Source organism: Podarcis filfolensis, assembly GCF_964270895.1.
Source record: "Podarcis filfolensis genome assembly, chromosome: 10".
In the NCBI taxonomy this organism is placed as follows: domain Eukaryota; kingdom Metazoa; phylum Chordata; class Lepidosauria; order Squamata; family Lacertidae; genus Podarcis; species Podarcis filfolensis.
The window spans coordinates 35,193,529-35,213,476 of record NC_139612.1 but is presented as its reverse complement, the minus strand read 5'-3'; the positions used below and the strand labels follow the sequence as shown (position 1 = coordinate 35,213,476).

General features: G+C 39.7%; 1 protein-coding gene and 1 long non-coding RNA gene across 3 annotated transcripts in view; one reads left to right on the top strand and one right to left on the bottom strand.

Annotated features, from left to right (window-relative positions):
• LOC310743253 overlaps positions 1 to 9,107 on the bottom strand; it is a 32,998-nt gene extending 23,891 nt beyond the window's left edge. For both annotated transcript variants that reach the window (XR_014538902.1, XR_014538903.1), the window contains exon 1: positions 5,188 to 9,107. This is a non-coding gene — a long non-coding RNA (uncharacterized lncRNA). The remainder of the gene's footprint in view (positions 1 to 5,187) is intronic.
• PAWR (pro-apoptotic WT1 regulator) overlaps positions 1 to 11,482 on the top strand; it is a gene marked incomplete at its 5' end in the record, with an annotated part of 56,900 nt that extends 45,418 nt beyond the window's left edge. The window contains 3 exons of the mRNA XM_083573369.1: positions 2,770 to 2,917; positions 4,598 to 4,702; positions 10,085 to 11,482. Of these exons, the coding sequence (XP_083429495.1) occupies positions 2,770 to 2,917; positions 4,598 to 4,702; positions 10,085 to 10,171 (340 nt within the window). The 3' untranslated portion in view covers positions 10,172 to 11,482. The remainder of the gene's footprint in view (positions 1 to 2,769; positions 2,918 to 4,597; positions 4,703 to 10,084) is intronic.
• Positions 11,483 to 19,948: the final 8,466 nt, after the last annotated feature.

The window sequence follows — 19,948 nt, the reverse complement described above, 5'->3', positions numbered from 1 at the left end:
CAAAATAGCTGGTGGAAATGTGCTTCCTGAAATGACAAATCTGAATTTCTGAACCTAAGGAACACAACATACACATGCAGCTGCAGCTTTAGTGAATGTTTGTTCAGATTAATTTGCACTGACTACAATGTGGGGATACTGAAACTTATGTAGCCTAGCTCTGATCCTATTGAGTTTTGGGAATGCAAGCGTTTCCTACTGTAGGAGAGAAAATGGCAGACACCAATGTTGGGCTGTAGCTCCCAGTTAAGCCATTCTAATGATCTACTGTTCATCCTGGTCAGTGATATAAACTCTTGATGGTCAGCATTTCTTCACTTACAGATGCCCCCTAAGCTTTATTAACAACCCACCAAATCGAAATATAAACTGGTTGCTTCTTTCCTTGGTAATGTTTTACCCATGCCCCCAATAGAAACATATAATGCATGCATGTTGTCTCTTTCACACTCTCTTTCACTCTCTCTCTCTCTCTCTCTCTCTCTCTCTCTCCCTCTCTCTCTCTCTCTCTCTCACACACACACACACACTTTTTCTAAGAAGTCTGAGTAAAAATGGACCATCCAATTTCAGTAACAGTCAAATAGTAGAAATCATGGATCCAGTGCTTCAGAAAATATTAATACGCTCCAGCTATCAGGAGTAAGGGAAACATCATCTTAGGGCAGCAATCTTCCAGCATATGTCCTCAGATGTTGTTCAACTACAGCTTCTATCACCCGTAGCCAGTTTAGTTAATGGCCAAGGATGGAAGAAATCATAGCTGAACAAGATAGGAGAGAACGTATCTTAGAGAACAACATTTTCTACTTGAGCTTTAAGAGACCAAGGTGTACTACAAATGCAGCATAAATTAAATATATTTCATGGCTTTTATACTCCCCCCCCCCAAAAAAAAACTTTCAAAATTACTGATCCAATAAGCTCATTTCCCAAATCAGTTTTGCACCAATTGATTAAATAATATAGTATTGCATTACTTATGTGATTATTCCTTTTCCAATGATCCGTTTGAGAGTATAAAATAGGCCTACTTTTTATATTAAAAAATCTGTCTTCTTTTTCTTTCTTTTATTACCTGCCCTTCACCAGTAGGTCCTGGGCATGGTTAAAACAATTTAATGTTCAGAGATTAAAATCAATTAAAAGCAAAGGAACACAGGAATAAGGTGGGTCCTCCTTTGTAGGTCAGCCATACTTTGTAAAAATGTTTGTATTTATAGCTAAATGCAGAGAAACATTTGTTCTGTCCAACCCCTAAGTTTGTCTGCGCATGTGTGAGTTTGAATGAGAGAGAGAGAGAGAGAGAGAGAGAGAGTGGCTTCTGCACAGTGACGTTAATGAGAGCTGCTAGGTCATTGGTCTGAAAGGTGCTTTGTGTCAGTCTACACAAACTCAATGGAATGATAGGTACTGGCAGAAACACAGTTTTCTGTGCTTCACCCACTTCCATTTTTGGCTAATAAGCTAAGACTTGGCAACAGTAAAAGAGGGAAGAGATAGGAACAAATTGTACACTCATGTAGTACCAAAAAAATTGCTCTGTAATTTGTTGCTCTTATGTTCAATTTAAAATGCAATTAGTGATTATGAACCATGTCATGAGCATGCATCTGCTCAGTGGGCTGTTGCACATTAGGGTCTTGCCATACAGTGTAGCTGCCATTTGGAGAGACTTGCAAGTAGCCTGTGTCTGGTGAATGTCATGAGAGGTGAATCTTGGGTAGGCAAGTTTCAAAGTATGGTAGAAAATGTCTGCAAAAACAGAATGACATTTCTAATCATTTTAGTGAGCAAGAGAAGCCTAAGTTATGTGGAGTTTATGGGATTTTGGCACAGTGGCATAACTAAGAGTAAGTAGGAGTAAACTCTGGTAGTAGGAGTAAACTCTGAGAAAGTTGATCTCCCATTATACAGTTCTATTTTATACAGGACTATTTTATTGATAAATGTTAGACAAAAGAATGAGTGAAACAATATTATAATCTTATAAGGTTTATTTTTATGGCTGGATTTAACTAAACTGTGCTAAAAACAAGTCCCCCTAGCACAATGGGATTCACCCCACATGCCCTCCCCAAATCCATTTGGGAAGGGCAGGAGAACCCTCAGAACTTGATAAGAGGGACCAAAGTTCAGCATAATAGGACATGTTTTCCATGTGGAAGGTTCAATTTCTGATATTCTAGTTAAAAAGAATCCAGTGGCAGGTAATGGGTGAGAAAGCCTCTGCCTGAGACCCTGGAAAGTTGCTTAAAGTCAGAGCAGACAGTTCCGAACTTGATGGACAAACAGTCTTACTTACTAAGGCATCTTCTACATTTCTGCTTTTTTATTTGGAATCTCTTCATTATCTATACTTGCAACTGTTTCAGAAAGAGTATTACCGTTTTTCATTCCTCATGAGATTGTTTGTGTGCACTCTGCCAGGAACTTCTCTTGCAGTTAGCTTCTGTGAATTACTTCACTGGCAAAGAAGGATAGCCTTAACAAATAAGCAGAGCAAGACTGCAGTTTTGTTCAAACATACCAGAGAAGTAGCCCCATGAAATTCAGTTGTATTTCTGAGTAGTTCACGTATAGGATTAAAGCTGTAAGGCATGATTTCTGATACATGTGCAGTTTTATATGTGGTTCACAGCAATAACAAGCTCACTAGAGAAATAAAAATTAATGTTTTATAATTTGTTGTCAATATTAAACACTACTGAAGAAACATTATTGTGGTCATGGACCAAATATGTTTACAAGTTGTTGTTTTTTTCACAGCACAACAAACACACCAGATGATGTTTCTAGTAGATATTCACGAACAGCAGACAGAACAGGATTTAACAGATATAGCAGGGATGCAAATTCTTCTGGAAACATTTTACCAAATAATTCTTTGGAAAAGAAGGTTGAAGACCTCGAAAAGGTAAATGTGTAATCAGTCACTGGGTGTGGGCAGGGAGTTCTGTAAAGCAAGTCACCAACACTGCAAATACCTTGCTGCGGTTGCCACCGAATAGAAGCTACTTCAGAAAGTAGAAACACCTAGATATTGACGTCCAACTAAGATCTTAACAATTGTGTAGGTTCATATTGAAGCAGATAATTTCCTTCAAAATCAGCACTTTGAATCTGGGCCAGTTGGATTTTCTAAACAGTCTTTCCAGACACCTTTATGTATCATACATTGCAAGAATCAAACCTGATTATTATAAAGGCATATATTATGTATGAATAAAACTGGCCAGTTCACATGATACTTAGTGCATCTGACACCAGTATTGTTGAGCTTAGTGAACTATTTGTCTCAGATTTTAAAGAATATGTATATTCTTTCCCAATAAAGTATTTTTGAAAACAAAATGGATAACAATCAAATGACCCTTTTTTCAAAAAATGAAATTGGATTTGTAAAATTTCAGAATATTGACTACGATCCTTTGTCTCAAACACACACACACACACTGCATAATTTTCTACTTAAAACAATGAATCGGAGGGGGGATTATTATATTTTTTAGAAGAGGCATAAATATGACACGAGACATGTATTTATTGTTGTGCAAATTATGACTATATAGACTCTTAATGAAATTGCATAGGCACATTATTTTTGTTGTTTTTGTTATTTATTAAATTTGTTAGTTGCTTTTTATCTTGGTCAAGGCTAGCAAGCAAACTATCCCACCCTCCCACATAGATACATTAATACCAGGGTGGGGGTGGGGACATTGAAAACATCTCACCCACTCCTAAACGGCCACAGATAGTTAAAGGCCAGAGACCTGGTTATAGAGGTAACAGCCACAGGTGGGAAACCACCACAGAAAAGGCCCGTTCTTGTGTTGCCACCCTCTGGACCTCTTGTGAAGAGGGCACATGAAGAAGGGCCTCAGTTGATGGTCATAGGAGCTTGCAACAGTAGGGTCCATGTTGATTCATATGGGGAGAGCTGGAAGCCATTATGATTTGGCCATGTACTGGGTATTGTTAACCCCCCCTTGGGCTCATTCATATTTTGTACTGTTTAAAATGTAATTTAATGTCTGTCTTTTTAACCATTTTTGAAAATTGAATTCTAATTAATTTGTGTACATCTTTTGTTTGAAAAGCATGCTATACATTGTTGAATTTTTAAAAATATGTTATCTCAATTAGTATCCACAGAAAGAGCCAAATAAAAGAGAAATCCTTTATTTCACAATTTCTCCTGTAAACAAATGTAAATTGCATAGTGCAAAAGATGTGACCAGCAGTTATTAATTATATTCCATATATAATATAAAGGCCTTATGAGGCTACAAACAGTTGTGCATTAATGCTTATGGCAACCAATTGCATGCTTTTGCAGGAGGTAATGAAATGGAAAGTTAGAAACTTGATTGAAATTAATTATTTTCATCATCTTGATTTAAATCAGCCCACTCTGGATAATAGAAGAAAAGCCTGTGATATGTCTATATGGTGTGTCATTACATGCAGCATATTTTGGGTCTAGAGCTGAACTCCTAAATTCCATTGAATCTTAAACTTGATTACATTTACCTTGTATGTCTATTCTTTGCATTGTTCTTAAAATAAATATTATCTATTTTATTTTTTGAAGGAGCTAGCAAAGGAGAGACAAGAAAACATCAGGCTTGTGAGGATAACACAAGACAAAGAGGAGTTAATTGGGAAACTGAAGGAGGAAATTGATTTATTAAACAGGGTAAGTGCTTGTTTGCTGTGGAATACAGTCGTACCTTGGTTTATGAACTTAATCCATTCCGGAAGTCCATTCTTAAACCAAAGCATTCTTAAACCAAGGCGTGCTTTCCCATAGCAGTAGGGGACTCAATTTACAAATGGAACACAATAGGAAGCAGAACATGTTCTGCTTCCAAGGCAAAGTGCACAAACCAAAACATCTACTTCTGGGTTTGCAGCATTCTTAATCCAAGTTGTTCCTAAACTAAGCTGTTCTGAAACCAAGGTACCACTGTATGAGAAATTCCCCAGAATTTTGGGGACAGTGCACACATCTTCTATTCTGGGACTTCCTCCTGTAAGTAATACCACTTTCTGGTTATTGGTTTATTTTTACATTTTTATCCTGTCCTTCCTCCTGAGCTCAGGTGGTGTATTTTGTGTCCCACATTATGTGGCTCTCATTTTTGTCAACCAGGCAGTTCCCAGTGAGTCTCTTTGAGTTACCTGGCATCTTTTCATCCCCAAACTGCTTGTTCCTATTGATGGTTTATGCTTCTGCATTCAGGTGACCTTCCTGCTGGTTTCAGGTGAAGGGCTTCTTGCTGATGTACAGTAATCTTGCAATTTACCAGGGGGTACTTTCTGCGGATTGCACCTAAAGCAAAATTGCACAGTGTCAAAACACATTGAGTTCAGTGGTGGGTGGGCATTGCCAAAGTCTTTCTTCCTGACATCTGCCCCTCTTCCATCCCTTTTTAAATTTTGCTTGTTTGTTTATTTAGCCAAGTGCATAAAGCTTAATGCACACAACTTAAAAGTGTGTAAGTTGCAGGCTTACTATATTGTAAAAAGAGGCAATCTGTCAAGAACATTCTCAACAGAAACCAAAGTTCCTTTTCTTAAGAAAGTTGCCCCTCTCCAAAAAAAAGCACCAATATGTGCAATCTCCAGTTTGAGCCAAAGGAAGCCAGCACTGAGCTGAACAACACTATCTTTTTATTCCCCAGGGCAGCTCTGGGGTAGAAAGAGATGGTAAGGGGGCAGCAGTGTGTGTGTGTGTGTGTGTGTGTGTGTGTGTGTGTGTGTTGGCTCCATGGATTTTCAAGTGTATGTGTTCACATGCAAGACATATACACATGCACACCGGCAGGCAGCCCTTGCAGGAGTGACCAACCCTCAGTGTAGCCCTTGGGCCAAAAAGATAAGCTACCCCATCCTAATTGGTTGAGAACCATAGCACTAGTTGACGGACACTTTGTCATTTGACTCTGGAATGTGTATGGTGCTCTTGTTCCCTTGAACAATAAACATTTAATTCTTAAATTAGGTATGCAATTTTGAAAAGGAATCTTAATTAAATAGGAAATAAATCCCATATATGACTGACTCCTTCCTTTTGACTTGCCTTGAGTATTTAAGTTGCAGACAGTTGTTGTGGTTGGACCATGTCCAAGTAGCTCATTCTTTAAGTCATTTTTGGAATGTTATTTCTGCTGCATAAACATTCCACAAAGTAAGCGTATGTATGTGTGTGAGAAAGAAAGTATTTTATATACACATACACACTATTATGTCCTTACGTGAGCTTCTTGTGCGCTGTATCTGGGCCACCTGTCTGGATATTATGTGTTTGATTATGGATTTCCTGCATCAGGATTTGACAAGATGGCTTAAAAGCCCAGCTCTAGTTCTCTTGATACAAATTAGCCAAGACAAAAGCAAACCTAAGTCTATTGTAATGAAAAGCTAGTTGCTTTCCTTTTCTTCCTAATACATATGACTTCTGAAATGGATTTTTTTTTTTTAACCATAGTGGATGCTTTAACCCAGGAATGAGAAACATGTGGCCCTCCAATTGTAGTTGGACGTCATCCCTCCTCATCCTTGACCACTGGGTATTTTGGCTGGGGCTGATGGGAATTGGAGCCTAACAACATCTGGAAGGCCACATGTTCCCGACCCCAGATGAAGTTAGCTGCTGACCTCAAAGTGCTGTCCCGACATGACTGCTTTGTTTTTGAAATGTGATTTCACGTCATTCTTTACTTGCTTTCAATTAGCTTTTGCTCATTTCTTATGGGCCACTAACCTTTAAATCTCACTTCTCCCCACCTTTTCCTCTCTTGAGATACTGGAAGTTATCCAGATGCCCATTGTATGGATGGGAGGGAGAAATGTGCACAGCTGATGTTTTTTAGAGTACTGCTACAGTTGATGGGGCATGCAGCTTTTTAAAAGCTCAAAAGGAGCTTGCCTCATCAGCTGTGGTGGGTAGAGTTATTTTATTTTATTTATTAAATTTTATACTCCACTTGAGTGTAAAAAAGAAGAAGCTTCAAAGCAGTTTACAAAAATGATGTGAACACTTCTAAGAACTCTCCAGCTGAATGCCCAGAGTTCCATATGTTCCAACAATTTACAGGAGAAAACAGGAACATGCTTATAACAACCATATTCTCATACCAAGGTAAAGGGACCCCTGACAATTAAGTCCAGTTGTGAACAACTCTGGGGTTGCGGTGCTCATCTCACTCTACAGGCTGAGGGAGCTGGCGTTTGTTCGCTTCCGCAGAAAGTTTTTCTGGGTCATGTGGCCAGCATGACTAAGCCGCTTCTGGCGAAACCAGAGCAGCGCACAGAAATGCCGTTTACCTTCCCTCCGGAGTGATACCTATTTATCTACTTGCACTGCATGCTTTCGAACTGCTAGGTTGGCAGGAGCTGGGACCGAATAACAGGAGCTCACCCCATTGTGGGGATTTGAACTGCCAACCTTTCGATTGGCAACCTCAAGTGGCACAGTGGTTTAACCCACAGCACCACCCATATCCCTCTCATACCAAACCCACTATTTTATCTGATGTGCCCATTCACTCTTCAACAGCCTTGTTGTGGTGCTTGTTTTAAATTTGTTCTTTAAAGAACCCAGCCAGATGGGTGGGGTAAAAATAATACACACACACAAACAATTAACATCACCGGGGGGGGGGGGGGAGAGGGCTGTGTCTCCTGTCCTTGCCTATGGGGCACCTGCCAATTCACCACCACATTTTGGGGCATGTCTGCAAAGGTGAAGCCTGTTGAATGCGCACCACCTGTTCTGAGCTGGAATCCAGATGTACAGTGAGCATGCATTTGGCAAACTTCTTCCCTGGAGACATGCCCACAGCTTGGGAGTGGGTAGAGGATACAACAGTATGGGCAGGGCCACCATGTGGCATGATAATTGCATAGAGAGAAGAACACTTCAATTAGGCTATGAGTGTGGCACAATCTTCACCAGCATGTGGAATGGTAGCCTTCATACACCATGACACCTTGATGTTTATGTGTGGTTATGTGCATGTGCATTAGAGGCAAGATTCGACCACCTTCCCAGACTCACTCAGATTACGTTTTTACATATTTGTTCTTATTACTTATTAGATTTTTCTTCTGCCCTTCCTCTTAAAGAAGCCATGGACTACAAACATTGAAAAGAGAGCAATTCAAGAGTTAAAAACATTAAAAAAAAATTCAAAGCTGCCAGAATACAATAAACCAATAAAATACAGGGTAAAACTTAGATAGGAAAAACATCAATTAAAAACAACCAGTTAAAACCAATTACAGCATATTTATTTGTCAGTGTATAACCTAAAAACCTGTATAAATAAATATGTCTTTGCCAGATGGCAGAAGATCACCTTTGGGAGGGGGCAGAACCCTGAACTATGACTATTCTAGCAACTCTCATTAACACAATTTTAGCAGGCCATTCCTAAAATGCAAACATAGGGGCAAGGATTTACCTGGGGCAGGTTTCAGACAAGGTGTTTCCTGGAAAATTAGGTACAGTAGTGCATAAGTAACAGTTGGAACAGATGTCACTTAATGCAGAAATCTCCTTTGTATTGCTGGCAAAGAACACAAGCTTTTCTAGGCTTTTATTTCATCTCCTCTCCAGTGCCTGAAGGATCCCCCACCCTTCCTGGCTTGCACAACGATTCCCAATTTTACCCTTTATCTGTTTTCCCATCGTTTCATATATATGGCACTTGGCAAAATGCTCGAGAAGCCTTTTTAAGTTTCCATCCTTGGGCCCAGCAGCTAATTTGGAAAGAATGTTTGGACTACTGGTAATAATGTAAAGTAGTTAAAATATAGTTATAACTATTCTGGCACAGAAAAAAAATTCCCATGTCTAGAAGTATGGACTCAGTACCACAACAGCATTGTACGCATAACTATTTGCTGCTGGTGTCCAGTTACCCCAGATGCAAAAACCTCAAAGAGAGAGTATGCACCATTCCACAGTGCTGCTGGTGGTAATCTCGTCGTTTCTCACCCATGGTGTGATAACCATTAAGAGTGCCATTCCACTTAGCAGGAATCTTGCTCTTAGCCAAATTCAAATTGTGCCTCAAACTCAAAAAAGATGTTGTGCATCATCATCATCATTCATCATTTTTTATTTGTATGCCGCCTTTCCACAGTTAAAAAAACAATGCTCAAGGCGGCTTACAGCATAACAAGATTTACATAATTACAAAAGTCATAAACAATAAATAAAGCCTTAAATTGAAAGCCTTCATGTCAGCTTTCAAACTTCTTGCACTAATAGTACATTGGATCTCACCCATGGTGTTTGGTCATGTGCAGGGAATCTAGGACATTGCATGTCACAGAAAGTACTCCTTAATCAAACATTACTTGATCTGTAATAAACCCAGTCTTTAATGAGAAAAATACTGGGCATAAGTGGACATCGTGAGGAGGGAAATAGATGCTTTGCAATTGTGCAGACATGGGGGGTTAACTAGGGCAAGATGTAGGAGGGCGTTGACCCTTTCTCTACTAGAAACCTGCATCAGTTTGGGCCTCTGGTGTGTCTGCGTCAGGTTATAGTCTGAAGGTGAACAGCAGGTATGGGGGTCCTGATTCGGACTGCAGCGGGAGTCCCAATTTGGAACAGACACTGGCATTAAATGACTGAGGTCCCATCTGGTTTGGCTTTGAAATTTGTCGTGATTTCAGGCATAAAAGTAACAGAAGCAGCATGCTAACCATTTTTAATATGTGCAGATTTTTCCATTACGAAAGAGCAGTTCAGTAAGTAACATTGGTCACACATTTCAAGCACAACCATCCATTAAGGCATTCTTTTTTCAGAGTTAAGAGAGCTCAATTTTTTCCAGTGTATATAATACATTTATGTGGTAATGGGATATTTACTTTACTCAATGTAAATTTAAAAGCTGTTAATGCCCATATATCTTAAACTTGCTTTGTTTGTGTTTAGCAATCAGCTTTTGTTGTCTGCCATTTTGCTCTTATATAGTAATGTGCTATAATCCAGTCCATTAAGAAAATGGCTTGATGAATTAATAACTGTACACCTTGCTATGTTTCCTTCTCAAAGGACCTAGATGATATAGAAGATGAAAACGAGCAATTAAAGCAGGAAAATAAGACACTCTTAAAAGTTGTTGGACAGCTGACAAGGTAGAAGTTGAAAGACTCAACAAGGAATGAAATATGAAAACTACTGATTGAATGTTTCAAGATCAAGGCTACAATATGTCTTTGCTGCAATGTGTCAGAACAACTGTCTTTCTATTTATTATTATTGAGGGGAGTAGAATGAATGTTTTGCATAATACTCTTCTTCAATGAAATAGATTCAGATTTTGTGAGTACTTCTACACTCACTCCCTTGCATTTCCCAAGTTAATTAATTCAAACACAGACATCTCAAATGTCATGTTCTTGATTGTTCTGTATGTCTTTATTTTGAATGTGTATTATCCAGCTTTTAAGAGCATTTGATTGCCAAGATTGAATTTTGGTCTATACAAACATCACTTTTTTGTCTTTTCCACTCTAAATGAGTGGAAGTAATTGGAGTAAACTTTGTTTACACAGATTCAAAATATATATTTTGCTACTTGTAAAGTGTGGGTGCCTTACTACAGTACTGATGTGAAACATTTTACAGCTGTGTTACTTATTCTACAAAGAATCCTGTATTTTGTGATTTTATTTTGTACTATATCTGAAATACTGACAATGGTATATAGTATCTCCCACCCCCTGTATAGCTGCTTTGTGACAGAAAAAAATGTTTTATAAATCATCAATCACCAATCGTTATCAACACTAGTAGTCTTTAGGAAAATGTCTGTGTCATGTATTATAGGTTAATCACAATGCTTGCGTGTCCACAGGAAAAATTATTCTTTTATACAAGGGGAAATCCACTCTTTCCAGTTAACCAACGCTATGGCCTGGTTCAGATACAATGATCATGGTCCATTAAACCATAGTATTGAACTGAGAACAATGAGTCTTCATTCCATATCCTGGTTTGCAGTCAGAGATTCAGTGGGAAACTGGTTTAAGACATCTCCCCTCCCCCAAGCATTGCATCACAGTACATGAGGGAACGAAATGCGGGAGAGTGCAGGACAACGTTTGTTCTCAGTCCAATAAGCCATGGTTTATTGGATTGAAACTGTTACGGCTGAATCTCACCTCTATGAGAGTGGTATGCTATGGTTTACATCAATTATTTCTATCATGCAAAATTTAATAAAGGATAGTGGATCATTTTGTAAGTTTTATGAGCATTGGTATTAAATGGATTATCAGGATTATCTGTGATTCATAATGGTTTTTGAAGCTGTGATAAAATTTGTTAATATAGTACAAAAGGGAAGTTCATGATTTTTGGGCCCTCTAAAAGTATTATAGAAAAACATCTGGAATAACACTAATATTTGTTAAAATAAAGTATGTTGCATGTTCTGTTACACACTAACATCCGTTGTCTGCATCAATATTTTATGTTACGAACAATGAAATATCACTTATAAACCACTGGTGCCAGATCTTATCTTGGGAGTGCACCATTCCCTTTTAGTTTAAATATAAATGCTGTTAGTCCTGAGAACAATCTGGCCTTGAGAATAGTCCAGAGTAAAGCCCCTCCCAAACCCAAAGCCTTTTCTGATGTGAAGTGAAGTGGAGCTCTGTGCCCTATATGAAGAAAGGCATTGCAAGTACTGCTTAGCAGTATATGCTACTGGTGGAACTGGTGTTCCTGTGGTGCTGCAGCCTCTATAATGTCAGTTTGCAATAATATGCCAAAGGCTTTGGGAAGAAGTTTTCATGGCATGTTAGTAGTGCAGTGGTTCTCAAATGTTGTGCCATTGAGAGAGGCAAAGGGAGCATCTTGAAATATTAAGCTACATATTGGATGCTTTGACTATTCTAACCGCTACTCTACACTCCTTATAGCAGGTAATTCTCCTCTGTGCCTGTATTTGGGAAATAACATTGTCCCAAGTTGGGGGTAGTAGGAATGCATCAGGATTTTGTGATATAGACTGTGCTTCTCAGTGTGGGGAATGTCTCAGAAACCACTGTTACCAATAAACAATGTCCTATCCCTGAACTGTGATGGATGGGGTAAACAAACAAAAAAGTGGGCATGACTCTTCAGGCAATCTCTGTTAGGCTACCCTAACAGCGCCTTTCCGTTTGAGATGTGATGAAATACACATTTGTGAGTGCAAGAGTGAACCATGCCTTGAACTTTAATCCAAAACAAAAGCCCTATGCCTCACTTACAAAAGTTTGAGGAAACTGTTAGAAAACGAAGAAGAGTTTGAAGAAGAGTTTGGATTTGATATCCTGCTTTATCACTACCCGAAGGAGTCTCAAAGTGGCTAACATTCTCTTTTTCCCTTCCTCCCCCACAACAAACACTCTGTGAGGTGAGTGAGGCTGAGAGACTTCAGAGAAGTGTGACGATATACGATATCTTTATTGTCATTGTCCCTTGCGGGACTATGAAATTGACAATGAAATGGCGACTAGCCCAAGGTCACCCAGCAGCTGCATGTGGAGGAGCGGGGAATCGAACCCGGTTCACCAGATTACAAGTCTACCGCTCTTAACCACTACACCATGCTGGCTCTGGTGTAATGAGGCATGTCATGGTGGCTCTGGTGTTACGAGGCATGTAAACTTAATTACATGCATATATTTAATGTAAAATAACATTTGCATGGAAGAATGGGGTTGCATTTGGTTCTCTGGGATGGTTGTTGAGGCTGCAACTGTAATCCCATTTACCTGGGAGTAAGTCGCATTGCACTTACTTCTGAGTAGGCACATACAGGGTTGCCCTGTGAATTTAGCAATTGTTGGCATGTTGACTTCAGTTAACACAGTGTTGCTCAAAGCACAAACCATTAAAACAAGCCATGAAAATGTCCTGTGTAGATCTGCATAAATGGGTGGTGTTATTCAACAGCTTATACGTTCTCACTCTTCAATCTGGACTGGAGGACCAAGCCCTGAGTGCACATATGCTGTAGAAAGGAGCCTCAAGATGTCTAGGGTTTCCAGCCATATCCTTAAGGGATCGTCCTTTGTTTCAAAAATCATGGTGGTCAAGTTCTTGAAGCAAAATTGTTAATTTCTCCAACAGATCGTTGGTTCGCAAAAAGAACAATATACCTGACTTCCTCTCCTCTCCACCTTTACTTCTGCTCCAAAAAATATGACATGCAAGATGGAGAGGAATTGCAGGCAAGCAGTGTTGTCTTGTCTGCTTTAATTTTGGACTACCTGGTGTGCTGTGACTCATTGACAGTTTCATTAGATAAGCATCCATATATGAAGCCTCAGATGATTTTACTGTAACTGCTTCAAGATGCCTATAGCATGCTTGATATCACAGTGAGACAAAAGCATGCTGCAGTAAGTATCAGGGAAAGAGTATAGAATCTGTTACCGTCAAACTGAAACACACACACAACTATTTGTTTCTGAAGCAAGGTCTAACTCAGGGTTTCCCAAATTTGAGTCTCAAGCTGTTTTTGGACTACAAATCCCATCATCCCTAGCTAGCAGGACCAATGGTTAGGGATGATGGGAATTGTAGTCCCCAAACAGCAGGAGACCCAAGTTTGGGAAACTGGTCTAACTCATTCCAGTTAACAGGAAAAAATTATATGATCATGTAACTTTGATGTTTTCCATGGAGGCAGATGGGGTGCATTTTTTAGTCTGTGGTATCAGATTCTCTGTATTCTTATAGAACTTCTCATTTTTATAACTTTTGGAGGGATTGATCAGGGGACAGAGATGGGTAAGGTTCATTCACTTTTGGCATCTAAACCTAATGTGTTATCATCCAGCAGATAGCAACACTTCACTCTCAATCTGTAGCATGACCTAGTTTGGCTCTAGCCATATAGTACAGTATTCCACTTCCTGTTAGCTGCAAGGCTGAAGATTTCCAGAATCCCTTCAATGAGATCAGGATTCAATGTTTGTGAAAGAGTACACACAAAGAGATGAAGTAATGGAATACGTGCCCATTCTCAATTCCCTCCAGGACCCTTTTCTAATGTCAAAACTGCTGGCCTTGTGCCTGAGATGTTACTAATGTTTCCATGGCTGTGATAGTGAGAAGGGTAGGACTTACCAGCAGAAGCATGTTATGCATAGTAAAGCTTGCAGAATCAAAGAGAAACTGAGTAAGTACATTGCTGAATTACACAAATGACTACCAAACTTCTCTTAAAAATGTCCACATCTGTTAATCCCAGCCACCTTTATTGTTGTATACATATCATATGCAAACCAGTTGTGTTTGCAGTAGTTGCTCACCATAATTAAATGTGCAGCTGATGTACCACCACACCACATAGCAACATATGTAGTGCAATGCAAGGCTTTCTTACTTCAATTGAAACAGTTGTCAATTGGTCTGTTGCTTATATTCTGTTCTAGTTTTTGATGTTGTTTGTTACTAGTACTCTGCAATAGCTGTTGCTAAAAATGATCTTTAGATGAAGCCCGGAGTTATAAAATTTATTAAGGGTTGTTTTTTAAAAAAGTCACTGAACCATCACTTAGCAATAAAGGAATATACATGCACACTTACTGTACTCTCTTTTAGTTACAGATAATTATTGTTTTGTGTTGAGAGATTTATTGAACACTTAGTAAGGTGTGTGCGTGCTTTTTTTGTTTATCTGGAAACAGAATTGTTTTTTTTAAAATTGAAGAGAGCCAGTCTTGCAGGAATCAAAGTATCCTGTGGGGTCCCTCATTTTTTGACCCAGTTACATTTAAGCAGGTATCCATGATTAAGCCAAGGTGGGCTTTCTTTATCCCTGCCAGCCAGCAACCCCACTCACAAAAAGAGTTAGACCCGGGACTAAATGATAATTGTGAGATTGAGAAACTAATGTGTGTTTTCCATTATTACAAATGTAATCCCATGACAGCAATCCATTCTATTGAATATCTTTTTAATTTTTCAAGTTAACTTTAGAGGCCCCTGAGTGCACAACCCAAAACTTTCCAAGGACCACTTTTGCATTTTCATTAACTCAGATCTGCTATATTTAACCATGAAAAAGCATGCAATTTCTTCCCTATTTCTCTGTTCTCCCACCACCACATTTGTGAATCCCTCCTCCTGATAAAAAACCAGAGGGTCTCTATTTTTTAGTCTATTTTGCTCTAGCTTTGTGTTCTCTCCCCTCTCCTTCCACCCCACCCTCACCAATTTCTGCTGCTGCTGCTTGCTGAACTCCATCGTTTAACTCTCAGGACAATTCACACACCAAGTGATTCCTGGACAAAGGTAGGTTGTACAACACGCCTCATCTACAATGTCAGGGAAAACGTGTGTGAACAACACATGCCTCTGAACTGGGGAGAGGAACAGCAACATTCTCCCTATTCTACTGTTGATGGGTTTAAGGGAATTTTAGACAGAGCCACATTGAGGTAGGAACAGGCTGCTACTATCAGGTACTATAATTCCCCTAGATCCAAGGGCTGTAAATAGAAGGCTATAGCCTGGCTGTAGTCTAGAAAGATCCCAAGGTAAAGTCACATATCCTGTTTTTAAGGCACCATTAGGAAACCTGTGGCTTTCCGATTTCCATCGTCCCTGACAATTGGTCGTGCTGGCTGTTGCTGATGGGTCACCCAATAACATCTGGGTGGCCACTGCTGCCACAGCCCTGTCCTAGCCTAGGACATCCCCTTACACCTCAGGAAGAGAACCATTCTTTTCCCAGTTCGCTTCTTCCCTTTTCCCCTTGAAACAATCTGGACTCTGAATAGAAAACACTGAAGTCTGGTTCATCCTAATAAAAGGTGGTAGTCTTCTGCCTCTGAAAGCTGTAGTAATGGGCAGAAGTGACAGCCCAGGTTCGTTAAAGAACAAAACATGCGTGTTAGAAAAGAATCTCGAGTCTTATTTAAATGACAAGATTCTTCCAGATAAATAGTTTGTAGCTTATATCTAACCACTTTGCCATGGTAAACCATTACAAACTGTCAAACAGAGTAGCTAGTTTCTGAGGGCATAAATATTTACAGAGCTAAAAGTCATTATTCTACAATTTGCTAGTCCAAATGTTTCCTTCTAAATTCTTTGTGGCAGAGTTTAATTGTGAATGCCAGTTTAGTCAAATGCAAAGGCTCGATAAGAATGTTTTGCTTTTGTTAAAATGGAATGTGTGTGTTAAGTATTTTATTATAGGCACAACCTCCCTCATCCTAGTTTTCCGCAGGCATGTAGCACAATCCTGCAGGGAATGTCAGTGCAACCCTATACATTCCTATTCATAAATAAGCCTTATTGGGTTTAATGGAACTTACTCCCAGGAACATATGCACTAAAATAGCAGCCTGTGTTCTTAGATCTGCAGTTGGTACTGAACAGATTATTCACCCAGGAGAGGCCTATCCTGTTTCATGAAACAGGAAGGTGCCACGACCTCCAACCCCCTTGCTTACTGGGGTTGGGCCACTGTGCAACCGGATGCAAAAATCTTAATTCCTACTTTGGGCATTGGTAAACTGGTTTATTCTATTGTGGTGCCTTCTAAAATGTTGCATTTCCTCTTGCAGACCAACCAAAGCACTGGCATATCCTGGGGATAACTTGGCCAACAATCTCTGAATTCATACAAATACATGAACTGTATAATATTGTGCCAACACAACCTTCATACAACCTTCAATGGCCTCGGTCCAGTATACCTGAAGGAGCGTCTCAACTCCCATCGTTCTGCCCAGACACTGAGGTCCAGTGCCGAGGGCCTTCTGGCGGTTCCCTCGCTGCGAGAAGCCAAGTTACAGGGAACCAGGCAGAGGAGCTTCTCAGTAGTGGCACCCACCCTGTGGAACGCCCTCTCACCAGATGTCAAAGAGAAAAACAACTACCAGACTTTTAGAAGACATCTGAAGGCAGCCCTGTTTAGGGAAGCTTTTAATGTTTAATAGACTATTGTATTTTAATATTCTGTTGGAAGCCACACAGAGTGGCTGGGGAAACCCAGCCAGATGGACGGGGTATAAATAATAAATTATTATTATTAATCTATCATCCTGTTATTTAGTTGCTGTTGTACACATGACCCAATCTGCTTGATAGATCTATAAGAAAATAAACTCTCACCAGGCGTTCCATTTGTTCTATGTAAAATCTTTCTATGACAATGTGTTTAATTCATAGCCTATTGATGTAGTAGGGGGTGCTGCTTACTACCAGCTTCTGTTTCCAAACTCCCTAAAATTTATATAGCAGCTCTTGATCATACTTGCCACATGATAGACCTCTGTGCCAAGGGTTTATCACTGAGCCACACCATAATAAGACAATGTTGACTGACTCTTTTCTTGCCTTACATTCCAAGACTTTCTATACTAAACAAAATCCTTTTGTTCCGAAATAAGGGAATTTCCATCTATTGCACAAGACTGCATTTGAAAAAGACATTGACTATTGGCTGTTTGACACAGCCCATTATTATCTCTAATTTGGGCAGATTCTGCAGGCCAAGTCTGTTGAATGACTATGTTTTTTCTGTAGGAAGAATGCTAATCTCTGCTTTTGCCTGAAGGCTCTTTGCAACAATGATGCACTTTTCAATTGCAGCTGCCAATTAAGTGTCTACTACTCGGCATATTCAAGCGGCTTGGAGGTGGGGCAGAGGCAGTATCCTACAGATTCATTTCAAACATAGGGCTCCGAGCCAAAGGGGTGCAAAATAATAATAAATAAAATAAAGAATTATTGTAAAAATAATAAATATTTAGTGGGGACACCAAATTTTGTCCTGGCTCAGGTGCCATATTACCAAAATCTGCCCCCCTCCCGCTTATGAAGTAAGAAAACAACCAGTTGTTTATTATTGGAAGGACATAACTTAGCTAGAAAGGTTTCTTATTCTAAACTAACTAATTAAGGTAGAGAATACAGGCAGTGAAGATCACAGTCTAACACCACCAAACTGATTCTTGTCACAAAATAGCAAGTAGAATAGCTGAAGGACAGGGAGGACTGCCCTGCAAATGAGTAATTCTAAGAGTGACTCAAATGTAGAGATGTTTAGGTCACGACACCAGCCAGGCCAGCATAGTTTCTTATCCCAGTTAGCATTTCGTGTATGATGTGGCTGTGTGACAAAAACAAAGTCAAACAATGGATGAGAACAAAGTCAATCCTATTGTTTTTGTTAGCTTAAGGAAACGACCATGTTGCTTCTATCTCCAGAAGGAATTTTTTAATAATAAACTCTAGAAGAATAAAACCATTTCTGTTTGCTTGAAGTGTAACATTATGAGCTTGAAAACCTACACGCCTCGCCAGATTGTACTGCAGACAGAGTGCATTCCTTTGACTGTCAAGAGCAGCAGTTGTCTTCATGCCCCATATCAATGGGAGAGAAATGTTGCATTTCTAAGTGGAGCCAGGAAATCCTAATTCCTAGGTTTATCATTATTCCACCTTCTGTAGCTGGGGCCCTCCAGATGATGTGGACTACAACTCCTTTCATCCCTGCTCACTGATCATGCCAACTGAGGCTAATGGGAGTCCCGTTAGATTGAGGAAGGTTCCCCTTAATATTGGATAGAACTATTTATAAGAAGCTGCTGTGAGGTAGACTGTTAGTCCAGCTCAGTATTGGCTACAACAGAGGTGAAAGAATTGGATTTGGCTGGTAGGCCCAGTATTTATCTTCCCTATCCCAAATTTGACCGACAGGTGGGGCTGTCCATCTGCCCATTACCTGAATGGTGTCTGGTAATGGGGTGCTTTGAAGACCTAACAGTTGCCAAAAGTCCTGTGTGGTTTTTACAAGTCTCTTCGAGGATTGGTTGGCTGCAGAGGTTTTCCATGAAAAACAGCCAATCTCATGGAGTCTGAAGTCAGCACCTAGCTGCACTTGGGAGTTCAGACAAAACCACCAGAGGAAAGCTGTATCTTGGTTGTTAGGAAGAAGGGGAATCTAGCAGGGCTTTAGAGCTATGAAGATTCCAAGGGCTGGAAAATAAAACAGGGAAGAAAAGTGCACCTAAAAGGAAGGGAGAAAACAGCAACCGGGGATTCCTATAACCTAACCAACTCACACATCAATCACAATTCTGACTTTACTCATTGACTAAAAACACTGAAAAGTGGGAGCAGCCAGCCTGGCTTATTTCACAAAAATTGTTTAGAAGTGTGCCTGCACATTTTGCTTTATAACTTTCCTTCTAGTTAGGACTAGAGGCAGAAAGAAAGAAAGAAAGAAAGAAAGAAAGCTCAGAGCCTGCAGCCTCTTGCATGTATCATGGACCCAAGTGCAATTGCACCATTATAAGTCTGCAAATGGTCCGTGCAGTGCTATGCAGTTGCTATTCAACTTTTGAAAGAAGGGAGATCTTATCACACTTCTCCTAACATCGCATCTGTTTTGTCTGCCAGAATTTCCATTTTATGTGCCACGGTTTGTTTTCTATGATCAGTATCTATTACCACTCTGAGGCTGGCTCTTTGTGCTGTAGATACCAACCAAGCCTACCATATAGAATTGCAGTGAAGGTAACTGCATGTGGATCATTTTGAGCTCTTATGGAAGTGCTTTAAAAAACACACACAAAAAAACACACCTTAATCTGGCTATTGGTTGAAAATTATTACGATATGTACTGTAAGTTGGAGGAATGTTGTCTTTTAGATTTTCATTCTTGAATATCTTATGCTGTCTTAGCCTTAAGGCTGTGACCAGACTTTTAAACCAACACACGGCAGGAACCCCATGGCTGTCAAAGGAAACCAAACAGACTGAAGCAAATGCTCCAAACATTGGCAAACCGCCACTTCCTTTCTCTAACACTGTTGTTTTTGTTTATAATTACTTTCCTTCAGATAATATAACATCTTGATACTGTGGAGTACTCCCCACTCCTCCCCAAAAAC